This window comes from Phoca vitulina, unplaced genomic scaffold (genome assembly GCF_004348235.1).
Source record: "Phoca vitulina isolate PV1807 unplaced genomic scaffold, GSC_HSeal_1.0 scaffold11, whole genome shotgun sequence".
Lineage (NCBI taxonomy): Eukaryota > Metazoa > Chordata > Mammalia > Carnivora > Phocidae > Phoca > Phoca vitulina.
In genome coordinates, this window is record NW_022589714.1 from 39,015,806 (window position 1) to 39,035,170 (window position 19,365).

The window sequence follows — 19,365 nt, forward strand, 5'->3', positions numbered from 1 at the left end:
CATCTGACTCTTGATTTCAGCTCAGGTCATGATCTCAGGGTTTTGAGATCGAACCCCGCCTCCAGCTCCACATTGAGCATGGAGCCTGCTTAAAATTCTCTCTCCCTCTCCCTCTGCCCCCACCCACACACACTCTCTCTCTTTCTCTTAAAAAAATAAAAAAATAAAATAAAAATGAGTTTTAATATCAAAAATACACTGCTGGAAAATTAGAAGTTGGCTTTTCTCTCTGTCAAAAGTTTTCTCAGGGCACCTGGGGGTTCAGTGGAAAGAACATGTGATTCTTGATCTCAGGGCTATGAGTTCAAGATCTCAGGGTGATGGGTTTGAGCCCCATGCTGGGTTTAGAGATTACAAAAAAAAAAAAACAAACAAACAAACTTAAGAAGGGATACTTTTTTAGATTATTGATCTGCTCTTTCTTTCTTTTTTTTTTTGATTACTGATCTGCTCTTAATAAGACATTGTAAATAAAGGTTTTCTTTACCTTTAATGTAATGTGCCTAGAAACACAAAGGTTCTTTTTGCCTTTACTGGGTTTTTGATTACAAAAAAAGAAAAAAAACCTGAATCTTTTTAATGTTAAAAGAACCAAAGTTTTTTTTATAACTTATTTATTTATTTATTTGACAGAGAGAGATGGAACACAAGCAGGGGGAGTGGGAAAGGGAGAAGCAGGCTTCCCTCTGAGCAGGGAGCCCGATGTGGGGCTCGATCCCACATAACCCGAGCCGAAGGCAGACGCTTAACAACTGAGCCACCCAGGTGCCCCTTTTTATAAGTATTTAACTTTCTGTATTTGCCTGCAAAGTCTTGTCACTTTGATAAAATAGATAACTAAGTATTGCGAAAGTGACCTATGATTCTATTTGATCAAGTGATTTAAAACCTTTTTGATATTTTTTGATGAACTTCCCCCAAATCAAATCCTAAATAGTCTTTTTGGGGGCGCCTGGGTGGCTCAGTCAGTTAAGCGTCTGCCTTCGGCTCAGGTCATGATCCCAGGGTCCTGGGATCGAGCCCCGTGTCGGGCTCCCTGCTCAGCGGGAAGCCTGCTTCTCCCTCTGCCTCTCTCTCTCTCTCTGTCTCTTATGAATAAATAAATAAAATCTTTAAAAAAAATAAATAAAATAAATTGTCTTTTTGGCCTTGACCTAACTTTGGGTTATTTCAAACACACCTTGAGGTGTTTTGTTCTCTCTCCTTTTAAAAAGGGAGATATTGGGGCGCCTGGGTGGCTCAGTCGTTAAGTGTCTGCCTTCGGCTCAGGTCATGATCCCAGGGTCCTGGGATCGAGCCCCGCGTCGGGCTCCCTGGTCCACGGGAAGCCTGCTTCTCCCTCTTCTGCTCCCCCTGCTTGTGTTTCCTCTCTCACTGTCTCTCTCTGTCAAATAAATACATAAAATCTTATAAAAAAAAAAAGGGGAGATATTAAACTAATTAGGTTTATTATCATATATTAAATTACATGGGGAACATTGCCAAATAAGAAGTAATACTAAGCCTTCTTTATATATGTCTGTATACATGTTCCAGAAATTATGTAAAATTCCTGGAAATCTGATGTGTCCTAGTATAATGGCAGTGCTTGTAATTCTCATCACTATCTTAAAATGTATGTCACAAAAATAACCAAATATCTTTGTCAATATAATGAACTCTCATCAGATCTTTACCCAGGTCATTTTTAAGTCTTTAATCATTTATCAGTAGTTATTGCTGTACTCTGAGACTTCTACAAAAGTTTCCTGCCACTCTGCCTTATCTTCAGAGGAATTCCTGGAAAGGAATCTGACAAGTACTCTCGAATACAAATTATGGATAAATTTCGGATCATACAACTGAACTGGTAAGAACAAAGACTGCCCTTGAACGTCCTTGGAAGGACAACTTCAGGGGCTTAAACCTTGGATGTGCATGTTGGAGCTGGAGAAGGCTCCACCTGACATCTGGTCCTACACAGTGCTGGAGACCTCCCATCCAAGTGACGAGGAAGAGAAGTAGCCCACATCGAGGTAGATTGCTTCCTCCAAGATGCCCAATCGAGAGCTCACACTTTTTTTTTCCAAGAATGGATTATTTATTTATTTATTTATTTATGTAGTGTTCCATGATTCATTACTTGTGTATAACACCCAGTGCTCATTACAATACGTGCCCTCTTTAATACCCATCACCGGGCTCACCCATCCCCCCCACCCCCCTTCCCCTCTGAAACCCTCAGTTTGTTTCCCAGAGTCCAGAGTCTTTCATTGCTTTGTCTCCCCCTCTGATTTCCCTTCATTTCATCTGTCCATTCATTACCTTCATTTTTCCCTTCCTTCTCCGAACGTCCTCCATGTTATTCCTTGTGTCCCACATATGAGTGAAACCATATGATAATTGTCTTTCTCTGCTTGACTTATTTTACTTAGCATAATCTCCTCCAGTTTCATCCATGTCGATGCAAATGGTGGGTATTCATCTTTTCTGATGGTTGAATAATATTCCATTGTATATATGGACCGCATCTTCTTTATCCATTCGTCTGTTGAACGGCATCTCGGCTCTTTCCACAGTTTGGCTATTGTGGACATTGCTGCTATGCACCTTGGGGTGCATGTGCCCCTTCTTTTCACTACATCTGTATCTTTGGGGTAAATACTCAGTAGTGGCAATTGCTGGGTCAGAGGCCTCACACTTTAACTGAATAGGAAACCTTTCTTTTTTTCACTCTGGCACTGGCCTGGAAAGATGACATCATCGGTGTCTCTCAGGCCATTGTGGAGGGAGGTAAACTTGGCCTTTCAGACTGCTGGACTTGTCATCCAAAACTCCTATCTGTCCATTCACCGTGCCACCTTGGTGGAAGAGGTTTGTGCCCTGACCAGGCTTGTCCTTTGTCTTTGTGGTTAGCACTCTCCTTGGGCCTGTGAATGTTTCGATGGCTGGGACATAGCCAGGCAATGCCTCTTAGGCATTGTGCCCCCAACTTTTTATAAGTGAAATCAGACATCTGATTGGTTGACCCCCCTGGATTTACATCTTCGAGTTAGAAAAGACCTACTAGGAGGCATTCACAACTCAGGATTTGCTTCCTTTGGCAGAGCCATACTTCCCTGGTTAGGAGGAAATATAAATAAGAATATGATTAAGGGCATCTGGGTGGCTCAGTCGGTTAAGCATCTGCCTTCGGCTCAGGTCACGATCTCGGGGTCCTGGGATCGAGCCCCACATCGGGCTCCCTGCTCGGGCGGGAAGCCTGCTTCTCCCTCTCCCTCTGCCCCTCCCCCTGCTCATGCTCTCTTACTCTCTCTCTCAAATAAATAAATAAAATCTTAAAAAAAAAGAATATGATCAGAAACCTTTCCTTAACTCTTAAAGATACCCACAGACTCTGTCACTAAGACAATAGCTGCCCAACAAAGATCCTTTCAGCTCTCCAGCCAAAATTGTTCTTTATAATTGGATAGGCTCTGATTATCTTTTAGCTGAGCAAAGAGGTGTCTGCGCTGTGGCCAACACCACCTGCTGCACATGGATTAACCCTGCTGGGGAGGTTGGCACTCAACCGTACAGGATCACTGAGCAAGCCACTGGGCTTAAAATGGTGACTCCTTCAGCGGGGTCTAGTTTTGTCTTACTTGATTCTGATTGGTTTGGGTCTTGGAGACAAGGGCTCTGAAGTGCACTCCAGAGGTCAGGGACTATCCTGTTTATAATAGGCACAATAATCTCCCTGGTGCATTTTCCTCCCTCAAAAGCTTTAAATGCATGTTCGCCGCTGCTAACCACCAGGCATGTGATCTCCTGAAGACTGGACTGTCAGAAAAAGAATGAAGAGGACAACTGACTTAAAAATTAGGAACTTTGGGACCCCTGGTTGACTCAGTCGGCAGAGTATGCAACTTTTTTTTTTTTTTAAGCATGCGACTCTTGATGTCTGGGTTGTGAGTTCAAGCCCCATGTCGGGTGTAGGGATTACTTAAAAACAATTGTGAACCTGAAGTTGTAACCTGTGACTAACCATAGTCGTAGAATGCCTTACATTTTGATCACCTGTCTCAGTTAAGCTTAGAATCTAATCAAAAGGGAGATGTTGCTGAAAAGAAAACCACAGGCCCCACATGGAGTCACTTATGTTAAGGCCCCACATCAGCAAACCAAGACTTAATACCTAACCTAATTGTTGTTTCAATCCCCCCAGAAATGTGACCTCTAATCAGGCAACCTGGAAGTCCCTGGGCAGCACTAGGAAATTTACGGATAGACCCCTCCTGTGCCCCTTAGGAGGGAGACCTTACCTAAAACAACACCCTCTTTGCTGATAATCCCCTCCCCTCCCCCTCCTCTCTGCATTTAGAAATCCTTCTTTTTCTTTTTCTACAAACCTTTCTGTTTGCTAGGTGGGATGCTGCCCGATGCAGGAACTGTTCAATAAAGCCAATTTAATTTTTTTTTAAGATTTTATTTATTTAATTGAGAGAGAGAGAGAGAGCACAAGTGGGGGGGAGGGATAGAGGGAGAAGCAGGCTTCCCACTGAGGAGGGAGCCTGATGCGGGGATCATGACCTGAGCCGAAGGCAGATGCTTAACCAGGCAGATGCTTAACCGACTGAGCCACCCAGGTGCCCGCTAATTTGATTTTTTAAATTACTCAGTAAAATTTTTATTGTTTACCATCGCCAGTCCACAGGTGAGAAAAAGGAGACTGTCAGAGAAGTAAAATAACTTGCCCAAAACGACCCAGACAGAAGTTGGCAGCATCTTGCACTAGGGCAAGGAACAAGAGGTGGGGTCAGCATCTTGCTGGGCTTCCCAGAACCCAGTGGGACTGCCCAGGACCTCTCAAAAGTTCAAAGGACCCGCTAGTTTCTGGGCCTCCCCAGATGATCCCTGCCCTGCCCCCAGGGAACATTTCTTTGCTACTTAGAGAGCAGCTCTGTGGGGAAAAGGTGGCAGAAGGTGGGGCGGAGGAACCACTCTCTAAGAGGCTCCTGAAGGAGTGTGACCTCTCAGAATTTGTAGAGGGCAGAGGAAGGAAGAGGGAGGTGGCCGGCGGAGATGATTTCTGGGAGGCAGTGGGAGCGGCAGGGGAGGGAGAGGCTGGCTGACTCAGTTTCATCTTTGAGGCCACAAAGGAGGCAGGGGGCAGGGATGGTGCAGAGAATCAGTCACCAGACTGGGTGGGGGGGATTGGAATCCCAGCCCCCAGCTAAGCATAAGAGGGGTGGGTTGGTGTCCTGCAAATGGAAGGAAGCCTCGGAGCAAGGCTGCAGGAGGAACTCGAAGCCAGCCCTGCCTCGCCCCGCCCCGCCCCTCCCTTCCCCTCCCCAGGACAAAAGTGCACACACACGCAGGAAGGATCTAGATGTATTTAAGGTCAACAGGTCCCTAAGCTAAGAGGATTTGGAGGCTGTCTCTGGCCAAGAGGCTAAAAAGCTTGCACGCACAGGATCCATTGTACAGGTCGGAGAGACCAGAGGGGAAGCCATGGAAAGATATGGAAGGATAGGCGATGTGCAGTTGAGGGGGAAGCCATGGAAAGATCTGGAAGGATAGGCGATATGCAGTTGAGGGGCTGCCGTAGGTGGTCTGGGCTTCTCACTGCAGCGAGAGGCTGGGGGAGGGGGATCTGGGGGTAGAGACTCCAAGGTCCAGAACTGGGGGACCGAGGGTCCCTGGATCCTTTCTGGGAGGGCAGTAGTTTGGCAGGCAGCAAGTCTCTAACAATAAAAATGATTTGAACCAGAACGCCTTCCAGGCAGGCAGGAACTCACCTGTTGCCACAGTCCTCAGCCCTCCCGGCCTCACCCAGGAGGGTCCGTTCATTTCTGATCTGCTAGCTGGTGGGGGTGATGGATTTTTGACCTTTGAGACGCCTGCATTGCCACCTTTGGAGATCCCAGGGGAGGAGAGAGGAGGCTAGGGCCCTGTGGGCCCCTAACTTTGCCCAGTGCGGTCTCCTCCCATGCTGCTCCTTGGTACCCTGCTCAGTACAGTCCGCCGGGAGGGACTGCTGTGCCTTTAGCGTCCCTCGTACCGCACATACATGTCAACAGCGCCCTCTAGTCTTTGTGACAGTCACACATTCTTCCCTGGAAGTAGGGTGACACCCTGAGAGCTACTGGGGCCCCTCTTTGGGGCTGGGGAAGTGATTTCCACCCCCGCCAGAATTTTCTTGGCATAGAAACACGGGACACGGAAGCCAGCGGCATGGGCTGTTTATTATAATAACACTCCCAAGTGAGGCAGAGACGAGAGGGGCTGTGCCAGGAGGCCAGTGAGCGGGCGGGTGTGAGCAGGAAAGTGTGAGGAGCCTCCACAGCCACTGCGGAAGTGACACTTAATCTCGGGAAAATATACTCAAAGAGAGAGAGAGAGAGAGAGACACGGGGGAATCCAGCCACCAGAAGCAGGCTGGGGAAAAAGAGAAACACGTTGGGCTGGGAGGGTGGCGATGGGAGGGTGGCGAGGGAGGGCCTGGCGCTGGAGGAAGCTCAGCATCCGGGGCCCGGGTGCCACTAGCTGGAGCCCATTCCATCAGCAGAGGCTGCAGAGCCGAGCGCAGCAAGGAAGCCCCTGCTCTGGGGCCAGAAGCCCCACACTGGTGGTGGTGGTGGTGATGGGAGCCAGGCTCCTGGAGCTCCTCTATCCCCACATGGTTGTCTGCAACCACTGTGGGGCGAAAAGAAGCAGATCCAAGGATGGGGGGGTGGGCAGGATGGCTGGGGGAGCCGTGAGTGGGAGTGCCAGAAAATCCCTTCCATGTACCTGGTTCAGATTCAGGTGAATATAGCCAGTATTCTTGGGGTCCATGGACAGAAAGTAAGCTGTTTCGGAGAGGAGGCAAGGGGAGCGGTTTGGGAGCTGAGTCTGTGGTCTGCAAGACCCACTCCCAAAGAGGCAGGATGTCAGAAAAGGCGTAAGAAGCTGTCCCTTGCTGCTTCCCAGCTAACCCTCAGCCCCGGAAAGACTTAAGGATAACACCTCATGGTCTTGCTAGGAGCCATATGCTAAGTGTCGCCATATGCAACCTCCTGGGTTCTGGACCTCCATCCTAGGAGGCCAATACTGTTGTTGCCCACATTTTATTTTTTTATTTTTATTTTTTTAAAAGATTTTATTTATTTATTTGACAGAGAGAGACACAGCGAGAGAGGGAACACAAGCAGGGGGAGTGGGAGAGGGAGAAGCAGGCTTCCCGCTGAGCAGAGAGCTCTATGTGGGGCTCGATCCCAGGACCCTGGGACCATGACCTGAGCTGAAGGCAGATGCTTAACGACTGAGCCACCCAGGCGCCCCTGTTGCCCACATTTTATAGATGAGAACAGAGGACAGAGCCACAGAGAGATAAATGACTTGCTCAAGGCACAGAGCCAACAAGTGGTGGAGCTGGGATTTGAACCCAGATCATCTGTGCTCTTAAGGGGGCGTGGTTTGGGAGCACAGTGCTCCTCATGTGGGTGTGTGGGAGGCTGCCCTGGTCCTTAGCCCAGGGTGGGGAGTGGGCAGATGACTGACTCACTGAACATGGCCTTCAGCCTCAGGAAGCAGCTGATGAAGCTGTCAAAATCCACGATCATGTCGTCGTTTGCGTACCTGGCCACCAGCACCTGCGACACCTTGTTATTCAGCTTGATGCCTGGGAGAGAGAGGAGTGCGGAGGGGGAGTCCAGCCCTCTGGCCACTGCTTCCTCCCTCCCTGCCCCCAAACCCTCTCCTGACCCCCTGCTAACCTGCTTTCTCGATTGCCAAGCGCATCTCATAGGAGTTCAAGCTGCCTGAGTGGTCCTCGTCACACTCTCGGAAGATGTCCTGAAGGGACAGACAGATGAGGTAGGGCCGTGTGCATAGGGTGGTGGTTGAAATAATGAAATGCTTTCGTACAGTTAACCTACAAGGGCTACCCAAGACCCAGGGCTGCCTACCCTGGCCCACTCCCTGAGTGCCCAGTATTCCTGTCATCTAGTGACTGTAGGGGACGTCTGGCAAGGGAGGGGGTTGGAAACTGAGTCAGTAGTCGGAAAGACCCACTCCCAACTGGGCCTTCCGCATGGACCCTTTAAGCGGGCTGATGCCTGGACTGTATTGGTTGTTAACTATTTTGGCTACCTAATACACCAACACTTCCACAGCTCCTGTCCTGTCCTGTGTATGTGTGTGTCTAGTCGGGGGCTCCCGTTCTAGCATCATCCTTACTAATCCCCATCACTCTTGAGGACCGCCCTCTCTGCCCACCATAAACTGTCCTTTCCATTTTTTTTTTTTTTTTTTTTTTTTACCGTCCATTTCTTGATTTTTTTCCACAGGATCTGGAACTCGGGAAGCCCCAGCTTGCCAGAGCCATCTTTCTGGGGGGTGGTCAAGGATGTCAGAGGAGGGAGCGTGAAGAGGGTATCTTGGGGTCAGGGAAGCAGAGGGGCTCACTGAGTGGGGGGCTGTGTGAGACCAGGGGTTCCTGTGTGGTCACTATGTTAACAGCCAGAATGGCATCTTTTGCTACCTTAGAGTCTAATCCCCAGCAGGAAGGAGGGCATGGCTGGCCAGAGAGGTGGCCACCTCTGGGGGCCAGGCTTGGGGTGGGGGGTCAGGGGTGGGAGAGCGCTGGACAAGAAGATACATCCATGAGGTTGACCATACAGCGGCACACGTCTAGGCCGAAGCCCGTGGTCCTGAAGTTTCTGACTGTGAGGGAGGGAAGGGGCGGGAAGACGGAAGGAGTGAGTGGGGCATTGTGGGGGATGCAGGGAATGGTCGAGGTGGGGCAGAAGCTGTAGGGGAAAGGTTGTGAGTGGCAGGGGGCAGGGGGAGGGTTGGAAGACTCACGTTTGGTGACCACCTTGTTGAGCAGCTTCTGTAGCTCATACATGCCGATCTCCTTGCCCTAGGAAGGGGGACCGTCAATCTCTTCCCTGGCACCTTCACCCTGGCCACCTCCTTTGGGCACCCAGCCCTCAGCCTCTCACCTCTCCTCCTGCCACTATCTCAAACAAGTGTATGAAGTCCTGATCTATGTCCTTCTCAGAGAATTTCTCCTGCAGGGAAAGGAGTGAGAAGGGGACCCAGTCCCGAAAGTTCCTTCACACTCCCCAGATGCTTCCTCGGATCCCTCCACCCCACAGCCTCCCCTCACCTCTTGGAGTAGCTCAGCATAGTTGGCTTCATCCAGTTCCCTGAGCAAAAGTGGAGGAAGTCTTGGGAGTTATCCGAGATCAGGGAGACAGGGCTTTTAATGGGGTGGTTGTGAGATCATGTCATGTATCTGAAGCAACGTGGAACAGGCTGCATGGGATCTGGGTTCTGATTCTGGTTTGCTCCCAACTGGGACTCCCCATCCTTGTGCCTCAATTTCCCTGACTTAAAATAGAGGTAGATTTGGGGAGGACCCGATGACTGCTCCCTAAGCGTGTCATCCTACAGCTCTTGGGCAGGTGGCCTTGGAGCAGCGAGGCAGGGCTTCTCACCAGGACTCGCTGTGCTTCTCTGTGAAGACCCGAAGCAGGAAGTCAGCATCCCTGTGTGGCTCAAAGGTGGAGGGAATGATGACATATTCCCCCGGAGGCAGCCGGAGATGGCTGCTCACCTCACGTGAGTTAGTAAAGATCTCTGAGAAGCCATGGTCCTGATACTTTATGAAGAAGTCCTTCTTCAAGCGAATATCCTGGATGTTCTGAAACTATATGTGCCTTGGAGGTGGGTACAGGGCTGGCATGGGAGGGTAAGGAGAGAGGGACCCCGAAAGTGAAGCCTGGCTGGGCAAGGGTTGCGGGAGGTGTACCACAAACTGACCAGTCCTGGACACCACCCACCTGGCAGGTAACCCCATATGATCTCCTGCCCCAACTCCCACCTGGGGCCCTAGGGCACTGGAATCCTGACCCAGCGGCCCTGAGAGCCCTTGGCTGAATTCCACCCTTTGCCCATCCACATGCAGCCAGAGGTGGGGTAGCGCCTGCCCAGAATCAAGCCCCACATCTTCTGTACCTCTTTTGGGACCTAGGAAGAGAAGAGAGAGGGAAGTCAGAGCCCCAGGATGGTGAAGGGGCTCAGGCCTGTAGAAGCCAGGTACTGTGTGTGTGTGAGTGTGTGTGTGTGTTGGGGGGTGTTAAGGGCCCTGGGACACTGGTGGCAGGGTGGGGCATGGGCTCGAATAGCTAAAAGTCCTAGCATTAATATTGATAGTCCCTAAGTTTGGGAGAGCAAAGTTTATACAAAGTTTTGCCAGTGGGGGGAGATTTCTACCATGGCAGGTTAAGGACAAGAAACCGAATCCCAAGAGGTGAGGTAACGTGCTCAACGTCACACTGCTAAAAATCAACTGGGATGAAAATCTAGGAGACCATTTTCCTGAACGTGAGCATTTTCCACGGAACATTCCTATCCTGCAGGAAGTTAATAGGTGATTACCGAAATGGAGCATTAAACATAGTTCTGTAAAATAGTTCTGTAAAAAGGTGGGTTAGAGGGGCGCCTGGGTGGCTCAGTCGTTAAGCGTCTGCCTTCGGCTCAGGTCATGATCCCAGGGTCCTGGAATCGAGCCCCGCATGGGGCTCCCTGCTCAGCGGGAAGCCTGCTTCTCCCTCTCCCGCTCCCCCTGCTTGTGTTCCCTCTCTCGCTGTGTCTCTGTCAAATAAATAAATAAATTCTTAAAAAAAAAAAAAAAAAGGTGGGTTAGACCAAGTGGGTTAGACCCATTAGTTCTGTAAAAAGGTGGGTTAGACCAAGATAAATATGTTGTTCTCCTATAGAGATAACCAGAGCCTTTAACACGTTGATGCCCTGCAGAGCTCAGGGTGGGAAGTAGAGAATATAACCTTTCCTGAAGGACCACATCTAACCTTGGAAATATCTGAGGCATGTCTGGTGTCTGTTAACCTGGTGGGCTCACAGCCTAGAAGGAGGGCAAGACTTGTGTCTATGTTTGTTCACTACTGACCCAGTGGAGAGTGGACTGGGGCCTGGCACACAGCAGGGCCTCCATAACTATTTGAACAAATGGTCATTTATAAGATTTTGCAAAGCACGATTTTGGAAACATTGCCAGGGATTTCTCTTGGCTGCTGGAGTCAATGCTCTGTGTGGGGGTATCTGGGCGGGGAGACTTGGGGATGGTGTGGAGAAGTCTCAGAGCGTCTGGGAATCAGGACACAGGCTCTGTTTCTGAGCCTTGGGTGTGTGAACTTGGGCAAGTAACCCCACCTCCCTGGTGCTCCATCTCCTTCCTCTTCCTGGAAGACCTTCCTATTCCTAAGGCCTTCGGAAGGGTGTTGCAGGGGTGAGGCCAGGCAAGGGAGCAAGAGACTGGCTGGGGGACCTGCTGGAGTGCCCACCATGTAGATGACAAAGCCAATGGTCTGCAGCTGGGCTCCTTGGGGCCGCGCCCGTCGCCAGTTCTTCTGCATGAGGGCCACCAGGCAGGTGCAGACGGCTTGGTCGTCCTCTGGGTCATCGTCGTCGTCCTCCTCGGGGAGAGAGATCCTAAACTGGGGGTTGCTCCAGAACGTGTCTGTGGAGGAAGCAGGTCAGCAGGGCTCTGCCCTTCCCCGGGGTGGACGGGCTTCCCAGCCCCGGGGCCTGCCTCCTCCACGGGGCCCGGCGGGATCTGGGGGGGCCCCCCGACGTCCTGCACGGTGGGCCCTGGGTCCCGTCACCTACCAAGGTGGTTCCTGCAGCCCCCCGCAGTGCTGCCGCGCCGCCAGCTGCCCTCATAGAAGGTGGTGTGCCAGTAGCTCTTGTGGTCCCCACCGAGGGCATCGGGCGTCAGGTTGCAGATCTCCAGCAGCGTGAAGTTGTCCAGGAAGTCCTCGTAGGACATCCTGCGGTGCGGGGCCGGGGTGACGGCTGGAGCCTGCGGCATCCCCACACCCATAGCTCCGCCCCCCGCCCCCCCAGGAGGCTCTCCATCAAAGGCACAGGTGCGAGGGTGGCAAGGAAAGGAAGGGACGGGGCATGGGGGCAGAGGAAGCCCCCCGCCCCCCTCCCCGCCCCGAGCTGCACTGACCAGAACTCGCCGTCCTCCTTCCTGAGCAGGAGCTGCTTCTGGACGTCCGGGGCCACGTTTTCCCACTCCCTGGCGCTGGAGCAGAGACAGGCGGTGGAGGGAGAGGGGCGGGGCTCAGGAGGCATTTTGGTCCTCCCCGAGGGATTCCCTCACCCCTGCCTGTGGGGGTCCTGAGTTAGATGGAGAATCTGGTGAGTGGCACTGCCTCGCTCGTGGGCCTGCTGGGCGCTCTGCCCCTCACCGGACAGTGCTGGTCAGGGGCGCTCACTTGTCACTCCAGGCTCCGTTCCACTCGATCCGGCCCCAGGGATTCCGGACCCGAATCAGGGTCTCTGTCCTGCCTTGGTACGAGACCTGGTGGGAGGGGTGTGGCCAAAGGTCAGGGGGCTCAGGCAGGAGGGATTCCCCGGGGCTCCTTTGCTCAGGGTAGTATGCGGTTGGCAGACTCACGTCCTGGAGGCCGGTCACGGAGTAAGCATGCCCCCTCACCAGCATCTTCTGGGTCAAGGTCTCCAACTCGCTATCGCTGGTGACCTACAGAACAGAGAAGGAGAGGAATTCAGGATCCGGGCAGAGGCACTGGGGCCCCCGAAGAGATGTGAGCACTCTCGGGGTTCACTTTATTTTTATTTTTTTAATTTTTATTTTTTTAAAGATTTTATTTATTCATTTGAGACACAGAGATATATATATAGAGAGAGAGCATGAGCAGTGGGAGAAGCAGAGGGAGAGGGAGAAGCAGACTCCCCGCTGAGCCAGGAGCCCGATGTGGGGCTCAATCCCAGGACCCTGGGATCATGACCTGAGCCGAAGGCAGACGCTTAACCATCTGAGCCACCCAGGCGCCCCTCGGGGTTCACTTTTTAAGATTTTATTTATTTATTTGAGAGAAAGAGAGAGAGCGAGCATGAGCAGGGGGGAGGGGCAGAGGGAGAGGGAGAAGCAGACTCCCCGCTGAGCAGGTAGCACGGTGCAGGGCTGGATCCCAGGACCCCGGGATCATGACCTGAGCCCAAGGCAGATGCTTAACCAACTGAGCCACCCAGGCGCCCTGGGGTTCACTTTTGTTTTTTGTTTTTTAAATTAAACCTGGTATTTGCAAATAATTGTAGATTCCCATGCAGTTATAAGAAATAATCCAGGGAGGGGCGCCTGGCTGGCTCGGCCAGTAGAGTGGGCAACTCTTGGTCTTGGGGTCATGAGTTCAAGCCCTGCATTGGGCATGGAGCCTACGGAAAACAAGAAAAAATCCAGAAAGATCCAATGCATCCCGTATCGTTTCCCCCAGTGGGAACATCTCGCAGAACTGTAGTACAATAGCAATAGCAAGACTGTCATGATGTTGATGCAATCTGTCAGGCTTCTACAAATGTCCCCACTTTTGCCAGGAGTCCTTTATGTATGTTTTGTGCAATTGTCCCCCGTATGTGCTCTCTGCACCACCACCACAGAACCGTCCCCAGCACCGCAGGCATCCCCCGGGCTACCCTCTGATAACCAGGCCTGCCTCCTCTTGCTGTCGTCTTCCCTGACCTCTCACAACTGCTAATCAGTTCTCCACCTTCATTTTATTTTTATTTTATTGTTTTTAAAGATTTTATTTATTCACGCCAGAGCTGGAGAGCGTGTGCGTAACTGGGGGTGGGGGAGAGGGGCAGAGGGAGAGAGTCTTCAAGTAGACCCCCCACCCCCGCCGAGTGCGGAGCCTGAGGCAGACAGATCCCAGGATCTGAGATCTTGACCTGAGCTGAAGTTAAGAGTCAGACACTCAGCCGATGGAGTCACCCAGGCGGCCCTGTTCTCCATTTTAAAAAAAGTTTGTCATTTCGGGGCACCTGGCCGGCTCAGATGGTGGAGTGTGCCACTCTTGATCTCAGGGTTGTGAGTTTGAACCCCATGTTGGGTGCAGAGATTACTTAAAAATAAAATCTTAAAAGGGGCACCTGGGTGGCTCAGCCGATTAAGCGTCTCTTGACTTCGGCTCAGGTCATGATCTCAGGGTCGTGAGATCGAGCTCGAGTCGGGCTCCATGATGAGTGCGGAGCCCGCTTGGGATTCTCTCTCTCCCTCTCTCTCTGCCCCTCCACCCCCATCCCCAGCCCCCACTCGCACACGCGCGCTCTCTCTCTCTATTTGTGTATCTCTTAAAAAAAATAATACAAAATAAAATAAAATCTTAAAATAATTTTCATTTCAAGACTGTCAGGGAAATGGAACTCTGGTTTTTTCATTCAGCTTAATTCCCTTGGGATTCATCCAAGTAGTTGCGTGTATCAATAGTTCATTTCCTTTTATTGCCGAGTCATGTCCCACGGCATATGTGCACCACAGTTTAATGATTCACTCACTGAAGACATCTAGACTGTTCCCAGTTTTTGGCTACTATGAATAAAGCCCCTGTGAACATTTGTGTGAGGGCTTTTGTGTGGACATAAGTCTTCATTTCTCTGGGATAAAAGCCCAAGAATGCAACTGCAGGGTCATATGGTTGTGCTCTGGGTTCATTTATTTATTTGAATAAATATTTATTTGCTGGGCGTCTACTTCATGCCAAGCAGCACCCTAAGTCCTGGGATCCAGCAGTGAATGAGAGAAGTCACTGCCCTCACTGACTGAAACAGCTGGGAGAAGACAGGCTGTGAATAACAATACGGATAAATAAGACCATGACTGAGCACCATAAATGCTGAAGGGAAAATAAAAACAAAGTAAAGAGCAAATGAGGTTAGGAGCAACTGATTTAGATTGGGAGGTAGAGAAGAGAAGCCTGAGGAAGGGGCATTTGAACTGAGATGTGAATGAAGAGGAGCTAGTCATGCAGCTCTCTGGGGAAAGAACCTTCTAGGTGAAAGCCACAGCAGGTACAAAGGCCCTGAGGCAGGACCAAGTATGGCTTACTTCGATGGAGCAGCCCATGAGGGAGGATCGCCCGACGGCCTTCCTAAGCATCCTCAGCAGGTTCCGAGGGGGCTTCTGGAGTTGGAGGCTATAGGTCACGCCCCCCGTGAAGTCCTCAAAGCCCTCCACGGTGTTGCCCCCCGACAGTGCTTCATAGGACCCGTTCAGCCTGTGGGCACAGAGAGGGCACTTTTACGCTCTGGGGTAGACAGTTCAGCTTGGACATGGGAGGGCATGGGGAGGGAAGGAAGGGATGCCCTGACCTCCCTCTGCCTTTTCCCCTGATTCCAGCTGCCCCCCTAGCTGTCAGGGCAGGCTTGGAGGCAAGCCCAGCTTGGGGCACTCACTTGGCATATGCCTTCTCCAGCAGGGCACTCCAGAACTCAGTGCGCTCAGCGGAATGCACGAACACCAGCTTGCCGTTCTTGGTGGGCAGCCGGTCGTCCACCACCACGTCCACCCACTGCCCAAACTGCCAAATCTGTGGGCGGCAAGGTGGACCTCAGTGGGGCTTAGGGCATCTGTGTGGCGCAGGCCTTCCTCCAAGCACATGGGTGCACACATGCGCCACACCCCCTCCCACGAGCACACCCGCACGCGCACACACTCCTTGTGTAAGAGCTGTGTTACGCGAGCACCTCCTGGTGGCCAGGATCAGCCACACGCCCACGGCAGAGCGCCCACTCCCCAGAACGGCCGAGGCGTGGGTGAGAGGCAATGAAAAGCCTGAACCTCGCCCCCAGCCTCAACTCCAGTTTCTGCCAGGGCCTCCGGAGGGACACCACCCACTTTTGACCTTGGCTGGGCTTTAGGATTTCTGAGGTTTTAAAAAACTCTTGTGATTCTAAGAAATAGTTTTGTGATGTGGGGAATTTGTCCATGGCACTAAACTTAAAGAGCAGATTACAAAAATTATGTGACCCTGACTGACTGTTGACTCCTAATGTCATATACACACATAAACACACACACACACACACACACACACACGCACACATTTCTACCAAGAGAAAGAGACAGAGAGACAGAGAGGGAGAGAGAGAGAGACAGAAGCAGGAGAAGGAGAGCCGCGAACTGATAACGATTATTTTCTTTTGGGGCTTTAAAAAATTAGCTTACATGATTTCTTTAGTGAGCAGATATTTCTCTGCTAATTAGACAAAACCCACCCTAATAAAAGTCATTTTTCAAAAAGAAGAGAAAAGGGCGCCTGGGTGGCTCAGTTGGTTAAGCGACTGCCTTCAGCTCAGGTCATGATCCTGGAGTCCTGGGATCGAGTCCCACATCAGGCGCCCTGCTCGGCGGGGAGTCTGCTTCTCCCTCTGACCCTCCCCCCCTCATGCTCTCTCTCTCATTCTCTCTCTCTCTCAAATAAATAAATAAAATCTTTAAAAAAAAAAAAAAAGAAAAGAAAAAAGGTAACTTCAAAGCACATATAATTCTTCTTCTTTCTCCCTCCCCTCTTTCTCTCTGTCTCTGTCTCTCTCTCTCTCACACACACACACACACACCACAAAACAACTCCAGCTTCCAAATCAGCCTTCACCTGAAAATGGAAAATGCCAGCATAGTTCTTCCTGAAGCTCTGCCCCCTGGGTACCACACGGTACAGCAGTTTGGGGCATGTGGTAAGGGAGCCAATGGCAGCCAGCAGCCAGCAGTCCCCTGGAAAGACAGGAAGGGGGTTGCCTCTCCCTCCCATTTTGTGAGCGTGGGTCCCAGAATCCAAGCCCTAAAGGAGCAGGAGCTGGGGAAAGAACCTTCTAGGTGAAAGCCACAGCAGGTGGCCCCTCCCCCACAGAGCTGCGCCTCCTCTGGCCGTCCCACTAAGGATTGTTCAGGAAGGAGTCTAGTAGGGAGAAACAGGGCTGAAGGAACAGGCTCTGGGGGTGAGCCTCTTTACCTTTTCTATTAGGCAAGAGATTCAAAAATTAGAGCCAGATGCTTCGGTTTTTGGATTTGGGGAGGAGGTATTTGGCCTTCGTCTTGCTCCTTACCCTGAGATCTGCTTTGTGGAGAGAGCCGGTTTTCTCCCATCCCTTGAACAAATCCAGTCACCTCTCCCCATGCCCCCTGCCTTCTACTTCTACTCTATGATGACATCGGTGTAGCAATCAAGACATCTCTCCCTGATGCCACCCACATCATACTGGAGACCCAAGGGGTTTAGTCTGTACCCCGGCTGGGTCCCTGGGGCTAGGCATTGATGGGGCCTGGGGCAGTATCCCTAGGCCAAGGTCATCCATCGAAATCTCTCTCCTGGGTACCTCGGACCTCGCTGGGTGGGGCCGAGCGCAGGGTGGTACCCTGAGTGTGTTCCAGGCCAGGCTCAGGCCGAGGGCACCGGGAAAGCGTCTGTGATTACCAGTGGCCTCGTGGCTGCCTGGGGTACCCTTGGGGGGGGGGAGGCAGAGGGTGGGGGGTGGTTAAGGACACTCCAATCCTCCATTGCCAAAAGGACACCTAACCAGGAGGCAGCCAGCTGTCCTCCTGCAGTGCGGTGAGCCACCGCGGCAGACGGGACGCCTGAGTCCTTGGCTTCCGCCCTGCCCACAACCCGCGCTTTTCTCTGCCACAGATACGACAGAACTCAGCCCCAGAGGAAGGCCGCCCTGGTCTTACCCCTGAAGATGCAATGAAGGGTTTGGAGGAGCCCTTCCTCAGGGAGGAAGCTATCCCTTGGGGCTGTCACAGGAGCCCGTGGGAGAGTGGGCTGAGGAACTTAGTGCTCCTTTATTTGATACGTGAGACGGAGCAAGTTCTGGCACCTGCAGGCGCTTTTTTTTTTCCTGTTTTTTTTTTTTTTTTTTCTGCAGGTGCTTAAAAAATAGGTCCTCAAGCTCTTTGACTCTCCCCCCCTCAGGAGGCGGAGCCTAACTCCTTCCCCTTGAACGTGGGCCAGATTCCGGGCTTGCTTCAACCAAATGGAATGTGGTGGAGGGGACCGTGTGTGTGTGTGTGTGTGTGTGTGTGTGTGTGTGTGTGTGTTCTCCTGAGGCGGTAAAAGGCATGACAGTTTCCTCTTTGTTCTCTCTCTTGGATCACCCTGTCTGGGGGATCCAGCTAGCAGGTTGTGTGGACACTCAGGCGGTCCTACGGGGAAGCCTACGAAGCAGGGAACGGAGGTCTCCTGGCCCGTGAGCGTGCCATCTTGGGAGCGGATCCTGCAGCTCCCGTGAAACCCTCAGATGAATAGGGCTCCCCCTGATATCTTGATGGCAGCCTCAGGAGAGACTGAGTCAGACCCCACCTGCTCTGTTCCTTACGAATTATTGACCCACAGAAACTGAGATGATAGATGTTTGTCATTGCTTTAAATCACTAAGTCTTGGGGACAATTGATTATGTGGCAATGGGTAACTGATAGACCACCCAGCTTACTCCCAGACCCAGAGCGGCCGGCGGGGCTGGAATCACACTGGTGGGGGTGGAGCAGGGAGAATATACCTGGCCGCCTCACTACCCTCTCCTCAGAAGGGGAGGGGCAGGGAAAGAAGAGAGATTGTCTGAACCTAGGGGGTCCCAGCTCCCCAGCCTCAAAAGACACCCTGGCACTCCCCCTACCTCAGCCTTCTTCCGCGATTCACCCCCTCCTTCCACACCAGCTTTCTTGCTCCCCACTCACCAAGTACGCCTTGGCAGATGTCTGTTGGACTGATCCCGTTCACAATGAAGTGAGGATTGCTTGTGATTTGCTGCAGAGAAGGAATAAGGATTTTAGGGGGCCCAGACATCCCCCTCCTAACCTCCCTCTCACCATTTCTGGGGAATGACGTCCACCTCCAAGTTCTAGGGGAAAACATGGCACCGGAAGCGGAAGGTCACCGGACCGGCTCGGCAGAGTTGTACGATGGGACAGCCAAGGTCAGTGAGGGATTTTCCCAGGGGTTCTCTGAGAGGTTTGGCGTAAGCATGGCCAGAACTGTCCCCAGGCCTGATCCAGGGTCAGGATAGAGGGTCGGGGGATGGGAGATTTCAAAGTGACAGGGGCGTCATGACGAACAGTCCTCCCACTCCGACAAGGGATCCACGCCTCCCCTCCCAATACCCACACCAGGCCGCTGCCAGGAGATGTTCTGCACGTTTTTGGAGCTGGGGCCCAGATCCTTGAAGCCCAGGGAACTGGGTTCGGCGGGGAAAAAGGAGTCCTCGAACAGTTCTCCCCTCCTCAGACAGGCTGCTTGCAGGTCCTCATAGTTCTGGTTATTGTAGTTCTGGGCATTGTGGTGTTGGCCCACGCCCTTCGCTCTGAGGCGGTTCTGGCTTATGTGAGCCGCCATTCCTCGATCCATGAAAATGGACTCTGCTAACAATGAAAAGACAGATAACCCAGTTAAAAAAAAATGGACAAGGGATCTGGATAGATAGTTTTTCTGAAGAAGATACACAAAGATGCTCAACACCATCAGTCACCAGGCAAATGCAAACCCACCACAATGATCCACCACTAGGATGGCTATAATAAAAAAGACTGTTAATAACAA

The 19,365-nt window shown here is 51.7% G+C and overlaps 1 protein-coding gene across 1 annotated transcript; it reads right to left on the reverse strand.

Moving 5' to 3' along the window:
• Nucleotides 1-6,371: 6,371 nt before the first annotated feature.
• CAPN11 (calpain 11) lies at nucleotides 6,372-19,161 on the reverse strand. Its single transcript, XM_032410165.1, has 21 exons — nucleotides 18,934-19,161; nucleotides 18,507-18,576; nucleotides 16,428-16,546; nucleotides 15,229-15,362; nucleotides 14,882-15,050; nucleotides 12,434-12,517; nucleotides 12,252-12,337; nucleotides 11,984-12,058; nucleotides 11,638-11,798; nucleotides 11,313-11,488; nucleotides 9,967-9,978; nucleotides 9,447-9,658; nucleotides 9,116-9,155; nucleotides 8,949-9,017; nucleotides 8,809-8,866; nucleotides 8,603-8,667; nucleotides 8,265-8,333; nucleotides 7,719-7,797; nucleotides 7,508-7,624; nucleotides 6,754-6,812; nucleotides 6,372-6,657 (listed from the first exon to the last, which is right to left on the reverse strand). The coding sequence occupies exons 1-21, from the start codon at nucleotides 19,159-19,161 to the stop codon at nucleotides 6,631-6,633; spliced, it is 2,109 nt and encodes a 702-aa protein (XP_032266056.1). The 3' UTR covers nucleotides 6,372-6,630.
• Nucleotides 19,162-19,365: the final 204 nt, after the last annotated feature.